Genomic DNA, 20,805 nt, shown 5'->3' on the forward strand with positions numbered 1-20,805 from the left:
GCTAATCTGCATCTAGAGCTTCATCTAATAGTTATTTTCATTTTCATTCATCTGTTGATTATTTTTAGACTTTAAATGCAAATTGGATAGGACTGTAACTAACAACAAGAAATGGATTGGACTGTTCAGGTATTTTGGTGGTTGTTTTGTCAAGGCCCATTGACTCACATCTCCTTTTTTTTCTACAAAAAATCATCTTATCACCTTTTTCATCTTGCTTTTTTTTAAAAAAAAAGTCTATATCTTTGCTTTTATTTAATCGTTTGAATATTTTTTGACAAGTAAAAGCAGGAAATTCTCACATTTGTGAACTTGCACGTCACCAATGAATATGTGGTCATTTTTGATTGATGAACAGTTAATTATTAAAATTGTCAATTAGTTTTCTGTTTCTCGTTGCAGTACTAGTCTGAATATGCATGGGCAGACAGAGTACCTATGCTTCAGGGGTTTTTCTGCAATCCAGTTATGCCTCCCTGCTTTTTAAAGGCCACCACTGGTCAGTCTGTATGAAGCTTAACCAGGCAGTGGTCAGTCAAAGAAAGGTCATGCTCATGGTGGCTGCAGCGGAGAAGGGAACAGCAGCAGCAGGGGGTGCCCTTCATGTTTTCACTTCAAATAGCCTCTTTACGTTCAAGTTGACAGATTGAAGGGAATGGAAATTGCAGAGGAGAAATAACAAAAACAAAAGCAAGTTGCTGGATCAGTGGTAGCGAGGAGGGCAACCTATGTGACCAAGAGAACCTAGGAGAACCACTTTCAAAAACAATATCTGATATGTTGTAAGTTGTCTCATATCATGAAACCGTCACCAGGCATTTATAGCTTCATTAACTATATTTGAATTTTTCAAGGTTGAAGCCATCAACATAGTGATGCCATGGAAATTCGCCAAACTTGAAAGGTGTTTCATGCTCAATTAAACAATGTAGTGAGTACAAACAATCTCCAGATCAAGTATAGTTGGTGGAGAAACAGTTTCTAACTACTTTTACATCTAGACACATGGATCTATCTTTAAAGAAACAAAAGGAAAACACTGGTTGTACAATATGACAACATACAGTATACCATGAAATAATCAATACAGTAGACGGAGACTTCTTCCTAGCAGCTATTCCTTTATTATCTCTGATTATATTCAATTAAATTCAACTGTTCCAAATCACAATATACATTATCTCACAGCACTTTACGGGTAAGGTCAAGACCTTCTTTGTTATAGAGAGAAACCCAACAGTTCCCACAAGGAGCGAGCATTTGGCGAAAAGCAAGAAACCTCCAACAGAACCAGGTTCATGGTGGGAGGCCGTCTGCCTTGACTGGTTGGGTTCGAGAGCAGAAAGAGGGGTTGAGGGAGGAGAGAGAGAGTGAGAGAGAGAGAGAGAGAGAGAGAGAGAGAGAGAGAGAGAATGGACAGCAGTATACACAATGATGATAACGAGTGTTGTAGTGGCAGATCTGGATCCTGCTGCTCCAAAAACAAATACCTGCAGAATGAGGACAGAGAGAGAGACACACAGAGAGGAGAAGCACAAACTAAGGGAGAGAAAAAATACAAAGTTAGTGACATGAAGTAGTACGGTATAAATGGATAGAGAGAGAGAGAGAGAGTGCGCTCGGTGCGTCATGGAAATCCCCCAGCAGTTTAGGTCTGTAATACTATATATTGGATCATTGTGATCTATGTTTCAAGTCAGTGAGCAGGACTGTGAACAGGCTGTATTTGATTTACAAGATTTTTACAACAGTCTGATGAAGGACCTTGATTTGTCAGGTATTCACTTTTTGTAATTACCGTTAATCAAGCATTCCTATTGAGCATCAAAGTCCATTTTTGACCTTGCAAACAGTAGTTCACCTCAAGGCCCATTTAGCAGCTGTTCTGGAGCTTTTGATCATATCACATGATTTTTAAAGTCCCTAAGAGGTTTGGTGTCAAATCTTCAAAATTTCCCTGGTACATTAAAGGTTCATATTTAAATACAAACAAAAACAACAAAAAGTAAAAAAACAATTGGGTGAAAAAACCCTATTTAGGCACTGTATAAAACTCAGCTAATCTGCTCTGTTAAGTGATTAGATTTGATTGACAGTGACAAAACAATTCACTTACAGTGATCAGATTCTGTTGATAAATCGTGTTTGTTGCTCAGACGTACATGACATCAATGGAGCAAACCAGTCAGAAGAGAAGAGAACAGACAAAAACATAAATGTAGAAATTGGTTTCTATGAAATAACAAGAACTGTTTAAATTTGGCATAAATTTGTATGTTCATGTGGGACCCCATCGTGGTAGGAATATGAGTTTTCAGTACCTTAAACAGTTTTATACAGTCACATATACCATGATATTTACTGTATTTCCCACTTTGAGAATGAAGGAGTTTTTTGCTGTTTGGAGGAAAAAACTCTCACCCCCCCACAGGGTGTGTGCAGTGTTCAAAATACTCAAAAGACCAGTAAATGTCCACACCAAAGAATTTAGTTAAATTTGTTTAGTAAATCTTTTCAACAAGCAATGAACAAATACAGAATTCTGGATCAGATGTGTATTTCCCTAACCAATAACAAGTGTTGGTCAGTCCACAGTCTGATAACCTAACTTTCCCTGATCCAGTGTATTTATACAGATACAAACAAAGAAATGTGCATGGGCATTTTGTCGTCTTCTGATTGGCTCTGCTGGCTTCCTCCTTCCCATCTGACTCCGACCCTAAGTGAAACCTAAAACTCAGCGCGCCAAAAAGAAGACAGTTAGCGTTTACACATAAATTACCACTTCTCTACCTCTGTTACCTCCGGCTGCCCCCTACACATGCCCATAGAGTGGTCCTTATCAGTGGTTGTAAATAGTTTCCTTGAGGCAGATGTTTAAACCACAACTCACCCTTAGCACCTAAATATCCACTAGTATAAATCATTAAACAGTTTTAGGTTTAATAGCCTGAAATATTCCAACAAGAAAGTTTTCTAACCAAATCTACCATCTATTAGATATAAGACTGCAGTGGAAATTGTTTGAAGTGAAATCAATCGTACCAGGTTGAGGTTCTCAGTTAATGTGAGACTGTTAAACTTTGATTGAACAGCTGCCACTGTGGACATATGTGGACATGTGATAACTATAAACTTAGCGCAACAAAAGCTCAAGTGGAGAAGAGCTGTGAAGTCAACGAAATGTCTTGGTAGCATCTGTTATACAGGAATACATTTACATTTACTCATTTGGGAGACGCTTTTATCCAAAGCGACTTACAAGTGAGTGATAACATTCAAGGTTCAATATAGTAGCAGGCTTTGAAGTAGGCAGTAAGTACTAAATCTGTTCAATAAGACAAAGTGCAAGGAGATCAGGTAAAGAAGTGCACAGTAAGTGTAGGTTATGTGTGTTAGGAGAGGAGGTGCTCTTGGAAGAGATGACTCGTCAAGAGATTCTTGAAGATAAAGAGGGATACCACTGCTCTGGTAGCATTTGGTAGCTCGTCCCCCTTTGGTCGGGGAACCACAGACGAGAACACTCTGGACTGAGATTGCCTTGTGTGTGTAGGAATGGCAATGCCAGATGACGTTCCTTGGAGGAATGCAGTGGCTGAGAAGGAGCCATAAGCCTCTATGATTAGGTTCAAGTAGATGGGTGCAGATGCAGAAGTCATTCTGTAGGCAAGCATTAGTGACTTGAATTTGATTCGGGCAGCCAAGGGTGGCCAGGGGCAGTCAAAGAGCAGTGGAAGGTGCTGCTGTGCTGAGGTTTCAGGAGCCTGAAGTATACAAGCAGAACGACAACAAGAGAGAAAAAGGTTTTAGGTGATAACAAGTGTGAGCGAAGAGAACAGATGAAAAGGCACGAGAAGAGAAAGGAAGAGTGTATCCAGCGTAGTGCAGTGCATCCTTGGCTACAACCATTAACTGTATCAATGCTCATACCCTGTTATTAGGAACAATACAGTTTTGACTGCTGGATGCTGTCCTCTTCTCTCATACACTCGTCACATCAACACGCACACAAACACAGTTTTGTTAGCAGGAGTATATTCCAGTGTGACATGTTTAGGCTAATATTATGCTAATACTGTTGTGCGCGACACACACTTGTTCCCCACCCCGCCCTTCCTGTTGAGCTGTGAGTGCTGTTAGTAGCCTGCAGCGTGCTGGAGCTTTTGACGTCAACCAGTCTGCTCAGTATTCAGCTCCATGAATTGGGTCACAGCTTCTGACGATAAACCGACTGCACTGCTCCGCTCTGCTCTGCCTCTCACATCTCACCTTCACAGCAGCATCAGACAGTAAACATACTTGTAATAAACTTTACTGTGGCGTACTGCTTTACCCTCCACACCTGCCGTTACCTGCACTGCAGTAATTAAATAGACTGAATACATGCTCACACACAGTGTCAAACCTTCTATTTTCTTTTCAGTTGACGTGTGCACTGCTCTAATCTTTCAAACCTGAGTCCAACATGTGAACAGTGAACTAGAATTTCCTTTAGAGGAGAGATGGATCGACAATGTCATGCAACAAATGGGCATTGCAGTGACATTATATGGTAGACCTCTTAATCATAAGGCCTCAGACACTATCACACCCTAAACAATTTGTCGATGAAACAATCAGTTAACAGACAGAAAACTGTCAAACATTTTGATAGTTAAAGACTCATTTAATTAAATTAACAAAGAAAATTTCCAATAATTTGTCGCCTCCAGCCTTTTCAATGTGAATATTTGCTGCTTTTCTGTTTTATGTCTTTGTAAACAGAATATTTTTGGGTTTTGGACTGTTGTATTTTGCTCCAAGAAACAATGCTTTCACTACTTTCTTGCATTTTATAGACTATATAAATTAAATGCTGCTCTACACAATGTGAGATATTTTGTGTGTGTGTGTGTGTGGGGGGGGGGGGGGCGCGCCACTTTGACAGTAGTTACAGTTACAGAGCAAAGGAAAAGGATTTGGTTACAAATTCGGTCTCTCTTGCTCTCACACTGCTCACTGTGTGTATGAACCCACATCACCTCCAGCCCCATTATGTAAGCCAGATTTTTTTTTTTATCAGTGTTATTTATTTGTTTTGCAATACATTTTTCTGTTTATGTAACTGTTTTGAATTATGGAAAAAGGGTGGGGGTGGAGGGTTAAGTGAGCCTGATTGTCTGCTTCTGTTGCTGTCGGGTCCCATGACACCATCACAGGGTCCCACTGATAATGACCTAAATTGACCTGGAATTATTTTCTATTATTCGTCATCAAATCATCTTATCTGAGAAGCTATAACCAGCAAATGTTAAAGATTTTTCTTGATTTAAAATTATTAATCTGTTATGTGAATAATCACTGATTAACTTTCTGCTGATGAATTAATGGAACGATCATGAGAAGTAAGCGCTAGTAGCAACGCAAGTCTTGTAAAACCAAACCAGGACAGGAGACAAAGGATCATTTACTGGAGAACATTTAGGAAAGACGGAGGTGGGATGAGAATGATACAAACTAATAGAAAAAAGGGGTTGGCTGAGTGATTGCAGGCACGCAAGTTGACTGAGTGTGATTTGGCAGATATTACTACAGCTTTTAGTTGGATTTTAATGAAAGGCAGACGTGAGCCTCTCTCTGTGTGTATCTGTGCAAGTGTAAGTTAGACTCCCCTGTTTTACTCCTCTGAAGGTTTAAAATCAGTCACTCTACACGACAACCAATCAGAGCACAGCACTGATGACCTCGTGTCAGTCTCCAGGGGAGGTTACCTCATGCAAAGGCCCATTTCCTCAATGCAAAAATATGTGGATCACATATTACGTTATGCAAAACCTGCAGACCCCATGGAGACACTTAAAAACTCTCAATCACAAGGCATTACTCTCCTCTCTTGTTCTGCATATTTCCTCCATACGGTTTGACCACTTGAGCATGCACATCACCACAGCTATACTGTAACTGTAACCGCTTCCCTTTTTTTGCAGTCACAAGAAATACTTACAGTTAGAGGTTGGCTTTTTACATAAACTGCTGTAAACACCTTGTGGTCAGTTGTCCAATTTTGGAAAAGTCTTTACAGTTTCAACTTTAATGTTTGAAATGATCTTCACCTTTTCTCCCACTCACCCACTTACCTCTGGTGTTCTGTGTTATGTAGATTTTGGATTTGGGAATTTCTTCCAGCCTGGGGAGCCTCTGGCCACATGGTGCGGCAGCCCGCCTTATGCTGCTCCAGAGGTTTTTGAGGGACAGCAGTATGAGGGCCCGCAGCTTGACATCTGGGTAAGCTGACTGGTTGCATACTGAAGATAACTGTGCCACATTATATTTAATATTCAATTAAACATACAGTGATATATGCATTGAATACATATCACAGACTGTACATCTATTTCCTTGAGATATTTTTGTACAGGACTTACCATCAGCTGAAACAATAAGTTTTGAATACCAAATATGTATCTATATATATTTAATATGAACTCAGCAGATTTTGTTCCTGTCATGTGGTGCTGTAGGGATGTGGAGTGTGATTTCCCAAATGCAGTTTATTGCCTGTTGTATATTGCAATTAATTTTTTGTGTTTGTGTGAAGGACCGGCATTTGTGTGTACAGTATGCAAGTCTGTGAATGCAAACAATAATCTTAGACTTATTTACATCCGGACACATCTGATTGATTGATTGGTTTACTGATTGCCCTGACCTTGATCTATGTGTGTGCATCTTTTCATGTTCACAGAGTATGGGGGTGGTGCTGTACGTACTGGTGTGTGGCGCATTGCCCTTCGATGGGCCCACTCTGCCTGTTCTCAGACAGAGAGTCCTAGAGGGAAGGTTTCGCATCCCCTACTTCATGACGGAAGGTAAGAGGAGACGAGCTCATTCTCTCTGGGATATTGGACAGAAAATAAGAGGAGTCTGTGCCAACTCCCACTCATCAGTACCTCACATTCCTGAAAATGTACACACATGCAGTGCATTTGTGAGACACCTTCCAGTCTTTTTTATCACAGTATGTAGTCAAACTGAGACAAAAATGGCATGAAAATTCCTGTGAGGGACAGTGCTGCTCAGATTAATAGATCACACTTTCCTATTTAAGTCACCATACTCTTGCATGATCACTGGCAGACTCTCTTGTGGCTATAACCAGTCAGGGGGTCATTTCATTAACGAGAGAGCATTACGCTCATTTGAAGGGGATACAGTAAGAGACACTCTGCTAATGTCCTCTGTAATGTGTCAGTGTGTATGTGCATGCCTGCATGCTGCAGAGTGAGTCAGGTTGGCTAACTGTCTCAAAGCAGTCCTGCTGTTAGCGGCTGTGCTAGCTAGCTGGCAACAGATTAAGTCTAGAGCTGGAGCTGTTTATGTAACCTGGGGAAGAGCCAGTGAGGCCTTCCAGCAGCTTGCCTGTCTGTCTCTCTGAGGAGACTCTGCCTGTCTGTCTGCTCGTATGTCTGTCTGACTCATGCTCTGTCTGTGAGACATCTTCCTGTCCGTCTGTGGCCCTGTCTGTTTCTCTTGTCTTGTTTCTCTGTATCCCATCTGCAAGTCTGTAGCACTTTCTCCACAGGGGGTGTGGTGAGAGAGTCGACCAGATTTCTTTTTTTTTTTTCCTGTTCAGGACCTTGAAACAATTAAGACATAAGGGGAATGTAGGAGTGTAATGTCAGCTCCTTGGCCAGACTGACACTCAAACCCGCCTTCCCACCCCCAGTCCAGTCCCTGTTCCCTGAACAAGGAGAACAGAGTGTGCCGATTTCTTCATCCAGAAACAGTCCATCTCATCTACTCATTCCTCTCACTGGCGCTGTGGTACACAGAACAGCCTAGCACCGCACAGTAAACTCTGAATGTTGTGGTCCTCTCCCAACTTACTGACTAATGACTACAGTAGATGTTGTTTTATGTCTCCCATGATGTTGCACATTGCACAGGCCTGGTAGATGGTAGTACAGAATAGCCTAAACCAGCATTATATTGATTAACTGATCCAATATCAGAAACAGCAGGAAGGTGTGCAATTTAAGAGAGAGTGGAGCTCAATTAGAAGTGCGCAAAATAACAGTGTATAATAAATGAAATAAAAGTATAATATAGACAGTATGTACAGATGGTAGTGCAGCATTCTGTTCACCTGTCACATAGAGGTGGGCTGTTGTAAAGTGCAGCACAGCACAGTAGATGGTAGAAGATCTCCAGCATATTCCTACATATATTGATAGATCTAAGCTTCCTAAGAAATTAGGAAATGCCCCTCTTGTACAAAGCGTCATTGTTGGTCCTCCAGGTGATGTCCTCAGATTGCTTGTTCTGTTAGACAGTCCCAAAGATAGGCAATTAACAATGATATGAAACAGAGAAAACTTTGGAGTGTTTGCTTTAGAAAATTACTTGAATGATCAATTCATTTGCAAAACAGTTTACTGTTGACAAATCAGTTTGACCAATCACAGTCCATACTGGAACAAAACTAGGAGTTTGATGTGAAATCTGCTAATGTTTGACAGCTTTGAATTGCAATTTGTGTTTCTTAATGTTATGTTCACAGCAGCATTTTTATATATTGGTTATAGTCTGTTATTTTTAAGTTCCTCTGTCTGATAGATAAATACTAAAATAGACAATAAACATAAAGCCTCAGTACCTGCTCTCTGCTCTTCAACCTTTTGCAACAGAGTGCTGGTCTCCTTCACTGAGGGACTTGGTGCAACTCTACACCACTGGGACATTGCAAGTGTTAACTGGGATGGTTCTGTGGTTGAGTCATGGTGGTGTAATGTAATGGCTAAGAACAGTGTGCCAATCAATCAGCCAGCCGGCCAGCTAGACGCTTATGCGGTGACGGCCCCTTTACATAGTCCAGCCTTCCCTGGTGGTTAGTAGCTTTGAAAAATGTGCTCTGCTTCAACTGTTGCTATAAACACGGCTGTAGCAACACAGAGCCTGAGTAACTTCTGGGTCAAACAAATTGTAGTGTAATGTATTGTATTGGATTTGAAGCAGGTTGCAGCTGCACAAGCTGTTATGATACCACAGCATGGTTTAAAAGGGGAGTGAAGGGCACACTGGTTATGCTCATTATGGGGGAAAAAATTGAGTTGGCTGAACTGCCAGGCACAAGGTAGAAAAACGTGATGTAAGTAGACGTTAGTAGATCAGCAGTGCTTGGAAGAATGTGCAGCAGGGAGTTAATGTTGGCAGCCAGGTCCTTGGGCTCTCTCCTAACGCTGTGACTGAAGACAGGATATCTATGGACAGTGATAGAACAGGAGAGAAGGTGACCTGCAGGAGGTTGCTAATGTGTGTTAAAAAATTAACTTTGGCTCTTTGAAAACTCCAAAATTTTAATCAAATTTACCAAAAATGAATGTTCTGTGAAGTGTCACTTATGACTGGGAAGCTCTGCCTCTACTGTGTGAAAATTGGAAGAAAGACATTATGATAATTAGACTTAAAATGTGTTTCAAAAACAGAACATTAATCACCTAAGCACAGCACTTGAATCGTGTTTTGTTTTGAGATTTTTGAAAAAGACAAGTTGACTTTTCACTCAGAAAATGCAAGGTACAGATCATTAATTTGAGAAACATATTCCAGTAAAGACAGCATTAAAGAAAATAATGACCAACTGCAGAGCTTATTTTTTGAAAACACACCTGTTTTACTTTAAGACTGTATCAGCAGGGTATATGGGTAAAGATGCCGTGTGGCAGGCAGGAATGTGGTGCAAGCAGTAGGGGTGTAGGTAGGCCAAAGCGGCACAGCCAGGGGAACTGTAATCCTGTTAAGAATCCAGCTGTGTCTGACGTCAAACTCATCTAGCCACTAACAAGAGGTGAGGAGCTCTCATTAGGAGGGGAGGAAAGTAGAAAAGAGTGTAGACACGTTGCTCAGAAAGTGACGGCAGAAGAAACTAAGAAAAGAATTGAGCAGATTTTAAGCTCCTAAGTGTTATTTCAGCCCCACTACCTCTGGGCTACATTGATGAGGACTTGATGGTTTGTAGCTTAATTTGCTTCATCATAGCTAATGCAAGACATGCCTTGTGTTATCAAACACAACCTCTTCCTTTTTAGAAAGGGATGATCTAAAATATGAAAGACTATAAAAATGTTCTTACCACGTCTATGTTTTTCCTTTTCATCCCTTGCAGACTGTGAGCACCTGATCCGCAGGATGTTGGTCCTGGATCCGTCAAAGCGTCTGTCTGTGGCCCAGATCAAGGAGCACAAGTGGATGGCTCTGGACGTTCCAGTACAGAGGCCTGTCCTGTACCAACAGCTCCTGTCTGCTGAGGGCGAGGTGGGCGTGGGAGAGTACAGCGAACAGGTCCTTCGCCTGATGCACAGCCTTGGCATCGACCAGCACAAGACTATAGAGGTGAGGACTTTGCCTTATTTATTCAACAGGGATAAGAAGGGGAGTGCTTTAAACGTTAAAGCTTCAGACTTCAGATGGTCACAGTGAATATGCATTATTCTGCTTATGTAGAATATGTATGTCCAGCAGTGTAATAGAGCAACATACAGATACAAGAAGGATAAAAACATGTGGAATCATGTTCTCATTCTTGTGGAAGTAGGGGTGGATTTAGTAATGCAGGGGCCCTAGGCAAACCCAGACATGGGGCCTCCCTTGTGCCTTAATCTCACCCTTGAGAAAATAATTGTCTGCTAACATGAACAGCCAGTGGGGGATAATAACTTTTGCTCAGGTACTGACGTACAATTTTGAGGTACTTGTACTTTACTTGAGTATGTACTTAATGCCAATTTACATCTACATCACTACATTTATTTGACAGTTTTAGTTACTAGCTAGTTAGAGGCAGCAATGATAATCCACATACATTGACAGAAGTTCTTTGAGGGCATTTTGTTCATAACTGCAAGGTATAGATAAAAGGTAGAATAGGAACATAATTTTAGTTATACCTGAACATCATAATATATCTATACCTATTAGTGGCCGACTTTTACTGCATGTAAATCAGACGGCTCATAACGACATCCAATAGTGCACACATGGGAAATGCAGTTCACACTGTAGGTCTCCTTACTGTTATTTGTCAATATTTGAATGATTGAAAGAAGCTTTATGCAAAAGGTATCAAACCTTTTTGCACCAAACTTTAAAGGAATGGGCAAGGGAAGAACCCAATAAATTTTGGGGCAGATCCGGATCATTTATCATGAAGTTGATTTTTTTTCTCTGAAGTCTGGTGTTTGACATTCGCCTTGGCAGAGGTCTGCACTCTCTGAGTGCCCTACCAGTTGTATTTTTAATCTATTCTCTGTTCTGAAGCTGCTGCAGTAACCCAATTTCACACAGGGATAATTAAAGAATTATCTCATCATATCTTAAGAGCTGTCGCGGTCAAGTCATCCAAAATTGAAGGTGTGCTTCAGTAATAACTTCAATTACAGACGCCGCCATTTATATTGTATGCCATCCTCTAGTCTCTGCAGAACAAAAGCTACAACCACTTTGCTGCTATCTACTACCTGCTGGTGGAACGGCTCAAGGCCCATCGCTGCAGCTTCCCTGTCGAACAGAGGCTCGACGCCCGCCAGCGGCGGCCCAGCACCATCGCCGAACAGACTGTCGTCAAGGTAACTGCAGGACGTCTGGGCGAGGAGGGGGTTCTGAATAATGTATGCAGAGATTATCATCCACGCCTCCCTGATCAAAGTTCCATTATTCACACCTGCACCTAGGAACAAACAAACGGACAGACATTAATTTATTTGTCCAGCCAGGTTCTGTCTTCACCTACTCTCTTGCAGTCTTTTCCGCCCAGCCTTGATCTTCGTGCGTCTCCCTCAGCTCCATAATTCATTATTTCTTTTCTTTGCCCACTGTCTCTTCTTACCGACGTTTGTCAATTTCTCTTTCATTTTCCGCACAATCTAGGATCTGTCTTTCTTGTCTTGTTTAGATTACAAAGTCAAATTCACTGCAGCTCAATTTTGTCATAATTGTATCATTATCAAGGATGTTGTTAAGTATTGGCTATGAATTGGAAAGGTTTTTTTTGATGTAATGTCAAAGAGTCTCACAGTCTCTGTTGTTGTCCCTCTCTGCAGTCGACCAGTGGTTCAGCCCAGGTGGGTTTACTCCCGCAGGGTGTTCGTCTGTTGCGCTCCCCGGCTGTGCCCCAAGCCTCCTCTGATGCTTTCACCTTCGCCCAAACTGCATGTCCTCTGGAGCAGAATTTCATGGTGGAGGACATCAACACGCCCAAAGTAGGTCCAATACCAGTAAAAAGAGGTTGAGGCTTTGGGGACAAAGATGTCTTTTTGTTTTTGTGGTCGTCCTCATATGACAGCTCACTCACATCTGGCCTTCCAGTTATGGAAGTTGTAGTTATTACGGTTATTATCAGCTTGCACAAGTATGTCCTGAAAAATTATCCCACTAAGCTTGACAGTTATTCACTTTGATAAAGCATACCCACTCACTGTGAATCAGAAATGCTTGTGCGCACCCATGTGTATATATGCGTGCGTGCATGCACGCGTGTGTGTGTGTGTGTGTGCGTGCGTGCGTGCGTGCGTGCGTGCGTGCGTGCGTGCGTGCGTGCGTGCGTGTCCACCAGACTCCTTTGAGGTTTCAAGCGTTGGCTTGCTCCGTCAACCTGCCAGAGTGCAGCTAACTTGTTCTCTTATGTAAGCACTCAGCCAGCACACATCAGACAGGACAGCTGCCTGTCCTGCATGGCTCCTGGAGACACACACACACACACACACACAGAGTGCTCGCCCTCTTTCTCTGTTTATTTGTGCCAACCAGCAACCTTTTCCTCCAGGCCTGTGGTTGAGCTGACCAACTATTACAGAACACAGACACCAGTGGTCTGAGTTGATGGCCTCACACACCTGCAGGACTAAATGCACACACGCACATTCACATAAATGCAGTATCATTCTTCAAGATTTCTTTTCTATCCCACCCCCTCTTCTGTCTTCATTAAAGAGTGATGTGTACGTTTTTGTGTGTGTGTCTGCGTGCGCGTGTGTCTGTGGTAAGCAGAACAGAGCACAGACAGAATGCGTGTTATCTGCATGAATGGAGCATGGTTATGTAAGCGGTCCTGTGATGATGATGTGACCTAATGCGGAGCTGAGTGAACACACATGGACAGGAAGCTGCTGCGCTGCTCCAGCGATCTCGCCACCGTGACTTCCTACCCATCAGCCAACAGCTCATCTTTTCTTTTTTAGCTTTTGGATTTTTTTTTCCTTCTCCTGTTCTTTTGCCTTTTTCCTTTTTCCATTCAGCTTCCTCTCTCTTGCCTCTTCTTCATCCCTGAACTTCTGTCTCCCCTCATGACCCCACCCCTTTTCATCGCCTATTTCTCAATGTCATTTTGCCCCTCCTGTCCTCAGTGTGTGTGTGTGTGTGTGTGTGTGTGTGTGTGTGTGTGTGTGTGTGTGTGTGTGTGTGTGTGTGTGTGTGTGTGTGTGTGTGTGTGTGTGTTGGTTGAGTAACAGCATTCCTATCCCAGCACACTACAGAAAGCAGATGGGGAACTGGGCAAAGTTGCTCTTTCTAGACCAACACCAGGCTTTCCGGTTACTGCAGCAACTCATGCAGATGATCTTTGTGTGTGTGAATGTGTGTGATTTTATGTCTCTGTGTGTGTGTGTCAGTCACACAGCACTTTCAGTCAAAGCTCGCTTCCTGGCCCTGCATTCCTTTATCCCCACCCTCCACCTCTACGCCAACACACAGGCAGGCCTGCATGCTGTAACAAACACACAGACCAACTGTGGTGAGTGGAGGGAAAACAGAGGGAGGAGAGTAACTAACGGAGCTTTCATTCTCAATATGGTGGTCGCCTTATTGTATCAAAGTGGTCTAATGGTTTTAAGATGCCTGATGTGGCTAACAACTTTCATTTTGGATTGTCCCAATGTGAAAGTGTCCTGCTTTCTTCTGCTTGCTTCAGTGTGGAGCTGTTTTCTTCTGGGCAAAGTCAATACTGAATGTAAAGTTATTGTCCCCCCCCCCATCTAGGTGAATGGCTGCCTGCTGGATCCCCTACCTCCCCCCACTGTCCTCCGCAAGTCCTCCACCTCATCACCTAGCAACATGATGGAGACATCGATCGATGAGGGCATTGAGACTGAGGAGCCCGACACAGAGGATGATCCGCCCCACCTGCTCTCTGCCTATCAGACGGCTCGGTTTGGCCAGAGGAGACACACCCTCTCTGAAGTCACCAACCAGCCAGGGCCTTCAAACCAAGGTATGATGTCACCTGATCAAACACACACTTTAAGAGTCTGTCACATGCATCCAGTGCTAAAATGAAGCTGTTTTCTGGATCACTTTCTTGAATGTATAAAGAAAATTTTGTCCCCTAGGTAAATTATTCACTCTAGGCCACAACCCCTCCATGGGTAGCGTGGACTCAGATATCGGCTACGACATGGGCTCCATGCACAGCGACCTTGGTCTGCTGGAGGATCCCCCCTCTCTCAGTGAAGTGGTATCAGCGAACAGCTCTGCCCCCGGCATCACTCCTACGCCTTTCTTGAGCGCTCGCCCCACCAACCCCGCAATGGCTGCCCTGACTTCCCAGCACAGGGAGACACACAACCGCTCCCCAATCAGCTTCAGAGAAGGACGCCGTGCCTCTGACACCTCCCTCACCCAAGGTCAGAACCACTAGTGTTAATTAGTCTTTTCTTAATTCCATATGCAGTCATTCTCCTTTTTGGACCAGCTCTCGAATTTACTTTTTACTCACTTTTCTGCATGCACTCAGACTACATTGACTTATAATTTGTGAAGTATCTTCCTCAATAAACCCAAGCACTGCATTTGAGGGTCAACCTCAATATGCATATGACCATTTTGCTACCTTAGTAGCAAGTCTCCCTCCTGGTGTTATATGACATTGCATTTTCAGTGCAGTTTAATTGATGAGATGATTGGAGGCTGCAAGGAAGAGATGGAAAGATGATTGAGTTCCTCACAAACCATTGGCAATAAGAAACAAATCTGTCTTAAATGGGATCTCTACCAATTTTACACATCAAAGTATGTTGGGGAGTACTACTACATATGTGAAAAAACATTGTTTAAAGCCTTTTTATGGCTCTAGATGGAGCTACGCAAAATTTGATAACTTGACTCAAGTGATGTCACTTGAGTCAGCTTCAGTTGGGTCTGAAGACAAGTTCGAAAATGAAGTCTGGGGGTGAGGAGTAAGGAAAAATAGCATAACATAGCCCAATCTCTTACTGAACTTTTGGCCATCGAGTTGCATTGTGGGTAATAAAGGTCTCAGGTTTTACAGGGAAGCATTGAATTCAGTTTCCTTAAAAAGGTTATAGAAGGTATTAAGACACCTTAAATTGAATATAGAAAAGTCTTAACTAGTCTCTCCTTCCTGCTGTAGGCAGCAATGTTAGTTGTAAAATATGCATATAATATACATAATGCAATAATATCTTTATTGCTCTATCTACACAGCTGAATGCAGCAAGTTCAGACTTGCACTTGAGAGTTTACTAAAACACATTCTTTGACATATAGGAAATCACTGTCAGAAGTGGAAGTAGTCAAGTAGACAGGTTGAGAGAAACGCTCTTATATAAGTGTCAATTAAATGCCAGATTGGACACATCTCCTTAAGCCCAGTCACTGCAGAGAGTTTGATGTATAAAGTGTCATAGCGCATATGTCTGAGGCTCCGGGGTCCACACAGCACCAGTCAAGAGGAAGAGCTCTGATTCTCATGACACAACACAACACCCCTGCTGCAGCTGCTCCCTCACACCCTTCTACACACACACACACACACACACACACACATATATATATATCTGTATACTGCCTGCTGGATAAAAGTGCCTCATTCCCACCCTCTCATTTCACACACTCTTTTACACACTTTTTTTCCCCGTCTCTACCTCCTCTCCTCTCCCTTCCCTTCTCTCATCCTCTCCAGTGACGACTACGACGGTGATGATTCATGTTATGAATCACAGTTATTTGAAGGTTTCAGCCCACATATCTCTCTCTCTGTCTCTCTCTCTCTCTCTCACCCCTCCAATCCATCTCCTATCTCTCCATCCCTCTCTTTTTCACGCAATCTTCCTTTTCCCTCTGTACTGCACATTTTCTGTCTCGCTTTTCTTTCTCTTTTCAAAGTCTGTGGCAGTCTGTAGCTCTCCATTTTCCCCTTTACAGCTACATTATTCTGTGTCTGCAGGTTGTAAATCACCTGTGCTTTAGCCAATAGAAACTATAATTATAGCTTAAAAATGTGTGTTACTTCTCTAGCTCTACGTTGACAGCCTGCACTGTGTGTCCCCAGTTGGTATTTGCGGTTATTTATTTATTTATTCTTTATAATCCTCTTTGGAGAGTGTTGATGCTGTGGATTCTTTTGCGTCAGACTGCTGACTCTGGTTTTAAATAACTCTCACCATCCCTGTGAGTCAGGTTCTATCGTTTACAGCTACAGCGTGTCACCACTGGATGGGTCTTACCAGAGCTACTTGCTGTTGCGCACACACACCCACAGCGGCTCATGACGTACATCCAGTCGCATTGTCAGATTGTGCGATGAAAAGTGCTAACCGGTCAACCAATTTGCTAACGTCAGTGAGGATTAAGCCGGACTCTCTGAAAGGATAGAGCCTTTTACATCCTGTTATGTAGACAAAAGTGATTCTCTTGATCAGCTGCAAAAATCCATAGTGACTCTGTTCTGTGGGCATTTGTTTGTGCTCTCAGGTCTGGTTGCGTTTCGTCAGCACCTCCAGAACTTGGCGAGGACCAAAGGCATCCTGGAGCTGAACAAAGTACAGATGCTGGTGGAGCAGATGGGCTCTGGGGAAGGGGCTGTCCTGGGCCCCCTGGGACCACAGCACCACTTGCACAACCTCCTGGAGGTTAGTCCCACTGCAGTCACCCAAAAACACACACTCACCCTTTATATAAACACATTCAAGATCTTTCTTTTCCCAACCCTGTTCTCAGCCTCCGTCCCTCTACTATCCTCACCCCGTGTTGCCCAAAAAAACCCATACAGGCACCCAGGCTGTTGTGTAACCCCAGGAGAGCCAGCCAACTGTGGCTTGTTTACTGTCTCCCATCCCCCTGGGGCCTGAGGCCTGGAGCCTAGGCCAAAGTGAATGCAGCCATTGTTGAAGTCAGTCAGACTTACCCATAGTAGTGACTGGCACTCAATAGGCAAAGCTGCAATCACACACAAAGACGGGCACACATATACACAAAGTGATGCACGCACTGCAACGGGAAACTTTTGAGGAAAGATCCGAAGGCTTTCCTAAGAAAAGAACACACACAAAATCAATTGCAGAAGCAGATAAGATCTAGTTGTTTTCCTCTTGTCCATCTCTTATAATGCAATATTGCAGGTCCTTGTTGGTTATGATGCTCAGCCCCCATCATCCATTTAATTTGCTTTCATTTCATTTAACTAATGCGAAATCCCTGTGGTACATGCCATTTAGAGAAAAGCATCTGGCTGATCAGTCACCACACAGGCATTTGGGCAGGAGACAGCATGGATAATCCAGTTAGACCACATGATGAAGCACCCAGACCCTGACACAGCTTTATTAACCGTCAGGAGAGGGCATCTGCGATACGCGTGCCCTTGAGCATGCGTGTACGGATGCATGGGCGTCCACATCCCATGTTATAATGCTTATGCTTTATGTTTTTGATCAAAGGGTGAGGCGTCCAAGCAGCAGGAGGGCTTAGCTTTATACCAAGGCGGGCCCCAGCCGCCTCTCCTGTCCCGAAGACAGAGTTTGGAGACACAATACCTCACTCATAGACTACAGGTACAGTCTAACACCAACTACACTCACTCATTATGACTACATTCAATGATCCACTAGTCTATACAAGTTTATGCCTGATACAGCCCTGTCTTATCAAGCCAAATGGCTGATTTACATAACATTCAGTGATATCATTTGGAAATTTAAGGCTTATCAGCTCTGCTATGATGCAACAATAATGACACAGTTTGTAGCCAGTTATGGTAGCTATCCTGAACGCAGTCATCAGTCCCACTCTCTCTTCTGCCCAGAAGGCCAGCGTCTTGGCTAACAGTCCTGCTAGCTGTCAACTTTTCTGTAAGGAGACTCCTCGAAGTTTAGAGCAACAGCTTCAAGAACACAGGTAAATCACGCTGTAAATGTCTGCTCCACACATCTTTTTTTGCCATTTTATAAAATATTTTATACTTGTGTTCATTTAGCAGTCGTGGCCTTTCACTGGACTGTATTGTTACAGCCAAAAAAGCTATTGCAAATAAATACAAATAAGAAGAGTTATTCAGCATTTTGGTTTCCAAAATCCATTTTCATTCTAAATTTTGCTCATGACTGCTTATGCATACATTTTTCAAGCGTTTTGTTCTTACTTGTGTAGATTCAAAGTGTCACCTATCCAAGGTGCCGATCTAAGTGGGCTCAACTGCTCTCCCTACAGACTGAACCAGAAGAGGATGTACCTGCAGCAGCAGTCACAGGGCATGGGGCTGCAAGCCTACTTCAACCAGATGCAGATAGCTGAAGGATCCTACCAGACAGGTAGCCCTGCTCTGGACCCGGCGGCACCTCAAACTTCCCCTCAGGGCCCCCCCATGTCGGCCGCCCATCAGCCTCAGCCCCAGCAGCAGAGCAGTCCTCAGGCCTCACCTCCCTTCAGCCACCCCCATAGTTTGAGCCCTTTGATGGAACCCGGCGAAGGCCTGGTTTATGATCCCTACATGAGCCATCACCACTATACCCAGCACCTGCCCCCTGGATCTCACCTCCATCACCAGCTCCACCATCCCCAGCATCATGAAGCTTCTGCCAGTGGCCTGGGCTTCAGCTACGCTGCAGGCTGTGAGCAGCAAGTCCTGGGGCCTTCCCCTGAGGGTCTTCACCCAGAGCAGTATGAGTTCCAGCTTGACCCCTCTTCACTGGTCCCGGCTGCTCCAGGAGAGGCTGAGGTTGGAGCTATGGCTGGGGTTTTGGTTGGTCCGGGGCACTCAGATGGTCTGAGCCTGCCTGAGCTGCAGAGTTCCCTCCTGGACAGTGAGATGATGGAGACTGTGGACTCACAGCATGGCTTCGTACTGGTCAACTAAAGCCCGCTGAGAGGGTTAACAGAAAGCAGTATTAAGCAATGAGAACCTACACAGCGTTAAGAGCAGAGAGAATGGAGATATAAGTGGAGGCCACAAGCGTAGCAACAGGGAAGGAAAAGTGTTAATTTTTGTACGACTAATACAAACTTCATTTCTTAGTTGTGATGAACCTCAGACAACATTTCTACCAAAATCCTCCCTTAGCCTACCTCCCTTTCTCCCTCTCCTCTGTTCTCGTTCTCATCAGCTCTGTGAGGCAGGAACAGGTCCGATATGGGGCACAGTGTGAGCTTCGCCGTGTTGACTTGGCGAGGCTGCTGTTGTCGCAGACGTTGTGCCACCTGTGAGGACTGCGCTGCGCAGCCCAGGGATGGGGGGATGCTGCACATCCTGGAGGCTGCCAGAGTGCAGCATTTCACCTACAAATGGTTTGAAAGAGAACTTAAAAAACTTAGGACTGACTGACTGGCAACCAAAAGCACAAAGGCTGGCAGTGCTTTTTGTATTTAAAATAGGACACCATCTACAACACACATCTCAAAACACTTTTGTGCATTTTTTTTTATTTCAATAGATAAAAAAAAAACAAGTGAACAAGAGAAAATGGCCCTCATTTATCACGGTACCATGGATATCACCACAAATTCAAGTGTTAAAAGTGTCCATTTTTAGAAATTATTTTACACACTAATGTGAGTGCAAAGGCTAACATGTTTGTGGTGCATAGGTTTCAACACTAATACTAACTTTAGAGTATTCCTCCAAAAAACAACAGGTAACTTTGTTTGTCATCTGCCTAAATAAATACTCTAAACATGTGGAGTGAAGCACCAGGTTACTGAGCAACGCACCATTTGTTCAGCTTTAGCTACATTTGTGCTTTCAACAGTGATAAACTCTCTCCAAGCTATTTCATTAGTTAACTGACTAATAAAAATAATAGGTATAGCTGCAGTCTTTTGAATAGGCTATGTGACATAAATAATACAGTTTTTTTGTTTGTTTTCTTTGTGGTTTTTGTAACATGTAACTACTGATCCTGATTTATTTCTTACACTACTGAACTGCTTTTCCACCTTTCCATCCGATTGCACACACTTGCCAGGTTTCATTATACTCAATATGATGAGGATAATAACCCGTTTTTGCAGGCGAAATGGCCACATGTCTGTTTAACAGTTGAATTGTGGGTCATGCGTTTTCCTGATAAATGAGGGCTGATGTAATTAACGTGTGTTTGGTTGAGAAGTTGCGGTGTTAGACAGTCAATATTATTCTATTTTTGTGGCAATACTGAAGCAATATTAATCCTTAATGTTGAGGGATTATGAATGGAAGCCTCACCTGTACAGCCAGCTCTGATTGGTTCCCGGGGACCTCTGAGTCATCAGCAGTGACATCACTTGAGCTGATGATGTAACCAGGAGATAATCTCTCACTCACTCGCTGTGTGTGTGTGTGTGTGTGTGTGTGTGTGTGTGTGTGTGTGTGTGTGTGTGTGTGTGTGTGTGAGTGTGAGACAGAAAGAGAGAGAGATAGAGTTTTCTACCAAAATCTCAAGATCATGACACATGCGTGAAGAATATTCATACTATAATCTTGACTAGAAGCATCTGCAAAATGCATATTGATTTAACACATGGATGGACGCGAGCACTGACATAAATAGAGCACATTGCGGA

General features: G+C 43.2%; 1 protein-coding gene across 4 annotated transcripts in view; it reads left to right on the top strand.

The window, feature by feature from the left end:
- The window catches only part of sik2 (salt inducible kinase 2), a 54,394-nt gene extending 33,786 nt beyond the window's left edge, over positions 1 to 20,608 (top strand). Inside the window, exons 5-15 of one of the 4 annotated variants that reach the window (XM_022753800.1) lie at positions 6,140 to 6,264; positions 6,725 to 6,848; positions 10,145 to 10,371; positions 11,451 to 11,603; positions 12,078 to 12,236; positions 14,011 to 14,242; positions 14,361 to 14,654; positions 16,744 to 16,901; positions 17,709 to 17,822; positions 18,074 to 18,165; positions 18,418 to 20,608. In XM_022753800.1, the coding sequence (XP_022609521.1) occupies positions 6,140 to 6,264; positions 6,725 to 6,848; positions 10,145 to 10,371; positions 11,451 to 11,603; positions 12,078 to 12,236; positions 14,011 to 14,242; positions 14,361 to 14,654; positions 16,744 to 16,901; positions 17,709 to 17,822; positions 18,074 to 18,165; positions 18,418 to 19,123 (2,384 nt within the window). In that variant the 3' untranslated portion in view covers positions 19,124 to 20,608. The remainder of the gene's footprint in view (positions 1 to 6,139; positions 6,265 to 6,724; positions 6,849 to 10,144; positions 10,372 to 11,450; positions 11,604 to 12,077; positions 12,237 to 14,010; positions 14,243 to 14,360; positions 14,655 to 16,743; positions 16,902 to 17,708; positions 17,823 to 18,073; positions 18,166 to 18,417) is intronic. The other 3 variants (XM_022753802.1, XM_022753801.1, XM_022753803.1) reach the window with 3 other exon arrangements.
- The last annotated feature ends 197 nt before the right edge of the window (positions 20,609 to 20,805 follow it).

This window comes from Seriola dumerili, unplaced genomic scaffold (genome assembly GCF_002260705.1).
Source record: "Seriola dumerili isolate Sdu_G_001 unplaced genomic scaffold, Sdu_1.0 BDQW01000199.1, whole genome shotgun sequence".
Lineage (NCBI taxonomy): Eukaryota > Metazoa > Chordata > Actinopteri > Carangiformes > Carangidae > Seriola > Seriola dumerili.